The sequence below is a fragment of the Eimeria maxima genome, genomic scaffold (assembly GCF_000499605.1).
Source record: "Eimeria maxima Weybridge genomic scaffold, Emw_scaff824, whole genome shotgun sequence".
Taxonomy (NCBI): Eukaryota; Apicomplexa; class Conoidasida; order Eucoccidiorida; family Eimeriidae; genus Eimeria; species Eimeria maxima.
The window spans coordinates 12,914-15,863 of NW_013563994.1; the positions used below are offsets into that span (position 1 = coordinate 12,914).

Consider the following 2,950-nt stretch of genomic DNA (forward strand, 5'->3'; position numbering starts at 1 on the left):
AATTGTCTCCTTTTTTTGTCTCTTGTTCTGTCTCCTTTTCTGTCTCCTTCTTTTCTCCCTTTGTCTCCTGTTGTGTCTCCTTTTCTGTCTCCTTCTTGTCTCCCTTTGTCTGTTTAATTGTCTCCTTTTTTGTCTCCTTTTTTTGTCCCCTTTTTTGTCTCCTTTTTTGTCTCCTTTTTGTGTCCTTTTTTGTCTCCTTTTTGTCTCCTTGTATCTCCCATTGTGTGATTTTCTGTCTCTTTTTTAAGTCTCTTGTTGTCCCTCTCTTTTTTTCTTTTTATTTATTTATTATTTATTTATTTATTTATTTATTTATTTATTTATTTATTTTTTCTTTTTTTTTTATTAGATGTTGGGTACGTAAAGGACTTGAGTAAATGCAGGACAGATTTATCTAAAGTTCTTCTTGTTGATGATTCAATTGTTGCAGGAACTCATTGCCAAGGTAAACCCTAAACCCTAAACCCTAGCTAAACCCTAAACCCTAGCTAAACCCTAAACCCTAGAAAATTTTTTTTTTTTTGTAGCCCATATAATCATATGAGCCATAGACTAAACCCTAAACCCTAAATTTTTAGTTTTCTCCTTTGTGTCCTTAAATTCTCCCTGAAGAATTTTTTTCTAGGGTTTAGGGTTTAGGGTTTAGGGTTTAGGGTTTATAAATATTTTTTTTTTTTTTTTTTGCAGAGAATTTTGTTCATATAGGAGGATGGTGTGGTAGCGAGACAGATGAGCAACTTCTTTGTCTTCTTCCCCTTTTGCATGCATTAAGAGCAGCAAGAGATGTTCGTTGTATATTAGGTCTTAGATTACTTAAACATCCAGTACGTACTCCCTCTCCTGCAGCAGCAGCAGCAGCAGCAGCTGCTGCTGCTGCTGCTGCTGCTAATGGTGGTTCTGTTGCTGATGGTTATTCTGCTGTTGATCCTGTTGCTGCACCGTCGGATATTGAGGGTTTAGGGTTTAGGGTTTAGGGTTTGTAGTGTATCTGTGGTTGCTACAGATGTTGCAGCCTCCAGCACAGAGCCTAATGGAGATGCAGCAGCAGCAGCAGCAGCAGCAGCAGCAGCGTCAGCGTCAGGAGCGTAATTACCTAGCAGTGCAGCAACAGCAGCGTACCCATCACCACCATCATCATCACCACCATCAGCAGCAGCAGCAGCAGCAGCAGCAGCAGCAGAGCTTCCGGCTACCTACCTTACCTATTACTGCTATAGAGGCATGCAGGAGAGCTGTAGGTACAGCCCAATCCTTTGTTGCTGCTGCGCCGCAGTTAGTAGGGGAGCTGCAGCAGCTATGGCAGCAGCAGATGGGTGTATGTATAGCTAGTATAGGATTAACAAGCCAGCAAGAGGAAGAGGAACAGCAGCAGCAGCAGCAGCAGCAGCCGCAGCAGCAGCAACGGCAGCAGCAAGGTGCTACGAGCAGCAGACAACAAGGAGATGCTGTGCAGCAACAAAGAAGCAGACAGCAGCAACAAAGACAACAGAGGCAGCAGCAACAAAGGCAACAGCAGCAAATGAGATAACAACAACAATACTGCAAGCCCAATCAGCAATGCATGCAGCAGCAGCAGCAGCAGCAGCAGCAGCAGTAGAAGCAGTCAGCGCAGCGGAAGCTTGCTGCCACTGCCTGCTGCTGCTGGTGCTGCTGCTGCTGCTGCTGGCGAATTGGGGTGCTAGCAGCAGCACCGTAGCGCGCCCTGCTTTGTCCTTCTTCACCACTTCCTGCTGCTGCTGTTGCTGCTGCAGCAGCAGCTGCTGCTAGTGCAGCTGCCTCTGCTGCTGCTGCTGCTGCTGCTGCTGTTCCGAGTCTCTCGTAGGACCCCCACCTGTCGATAATGAAGCTACCCTGTCGGCAGCAGCAGTAGCAGCAGCAGCAACTAGCAGCTGCTGCAGCAACAAGGAGCAGCTGCAGGAGTAAGCAGCAGCGGCAGCAGTAAGCAGCAGCTGCAGCAGTAAGCAACAGCAGCAGCAAGCAGCAGCAAGCAGCAGCAGCAGCAAGCAGCAGCAGGTAGCAAACAATCCGCAGTGATATATGTGCAGCAACAGCAGCAACAGACGGCTCATCACTACTTGTTCGTGCTGCAGCAGCAACAGCAGCAACAGCAGCAACAGCAGCAACAGCAGCAGCAACAGCAGCAGCAGCAGCAGCAGCAGCAGCAAAGTGGCAGCGTCTGTTTGATCAATTGTTATATTGAATTGATTTTCTTTTCTTCTTTTCTCTCTTGCTGCAGCAGCGCGAATTAAACAGCAGGAGCACCAGCAGCAGCAGGTGCTGCTGCTGCTGCTGCTGCTGCTGCTGCTGCTGCAGTGCAGAAGCTGAATCCAAGATAAAGAGGCTGCGAGTATCCATGACATATACAAAAGGCAGCCTGCAGCTAGCTATGGGTCTGTATAGCTAGCTGTACCCCTGTATACAGCTAGCTATAGCTACCTGCAGCTAGCTGTATAGCTAGCTGTAGCTAGCTAGCTGTAGCTAGCTGCACCTAATCGCAGATAGCTGCAGCTACTTGTAGCTAGCTACAGCTATATACAGCTAGCTGTAGCTAGCTGTAGCTAGCAGCAGCCAGCAGCAGCTAGCAGCAGCTAGCTATAGCTAGCTGTAGCTAGCAGCAGCCAGCAGCAGCCAGCAGCAGCTAGCTATAGCTAGCTGTAGCTGTTTGCAGCGATATGTAGTTAGCTGCAGCTGTTTGCCTCTATTAGCAGCTAGCTAGCTGCGCCTCCTTGCAGCTAGCTAGCCGTGGCAATTGGAGGCTAGCAGCAGCAGCAGCAGCAACAGCGGCAGCAGCAGCGGCAGCAGCAGCATGCAGCACTTGATAGCTAGCCAGCTAGCTGCAGCAGCCCCTTATAGCTAGCTGTAGGTCTATATAGCTAGCTACAGTTCTATACAACTAGCTGCCTGTGTGTGCAGCTAGCTGTATATCTATTTATAGCTAGCTGTATATATA

General features: G+C 48.0%; 1 protein-coding gene across 1 annotated transcript; it reads left to right on the top strand.

The window, feature by feature from the left end:
• Positions 1-349: 349 nt before the first annotated feature.
• EMWEY_00043830 (hypothetical protein, conserved) lies at positions 350-1,528 on the top strand (the record flags this gene model as incomplete). The annotated part of the gene is made up of 3 exons (XM_013479008.1): positions 350-356; positions 688-824; positions 1,004-1,528. The coding sequence occupies 3 exons, from the start codon at positions 350-352 to the stop codon at positions 1,526-1,528; spliced, it is 669 nt and encodes a 222-aa protein (XP_013334462.1).
• Between the last annotated feature and the right edge of the window lie 1,422 nt (positions 1,529-2,950).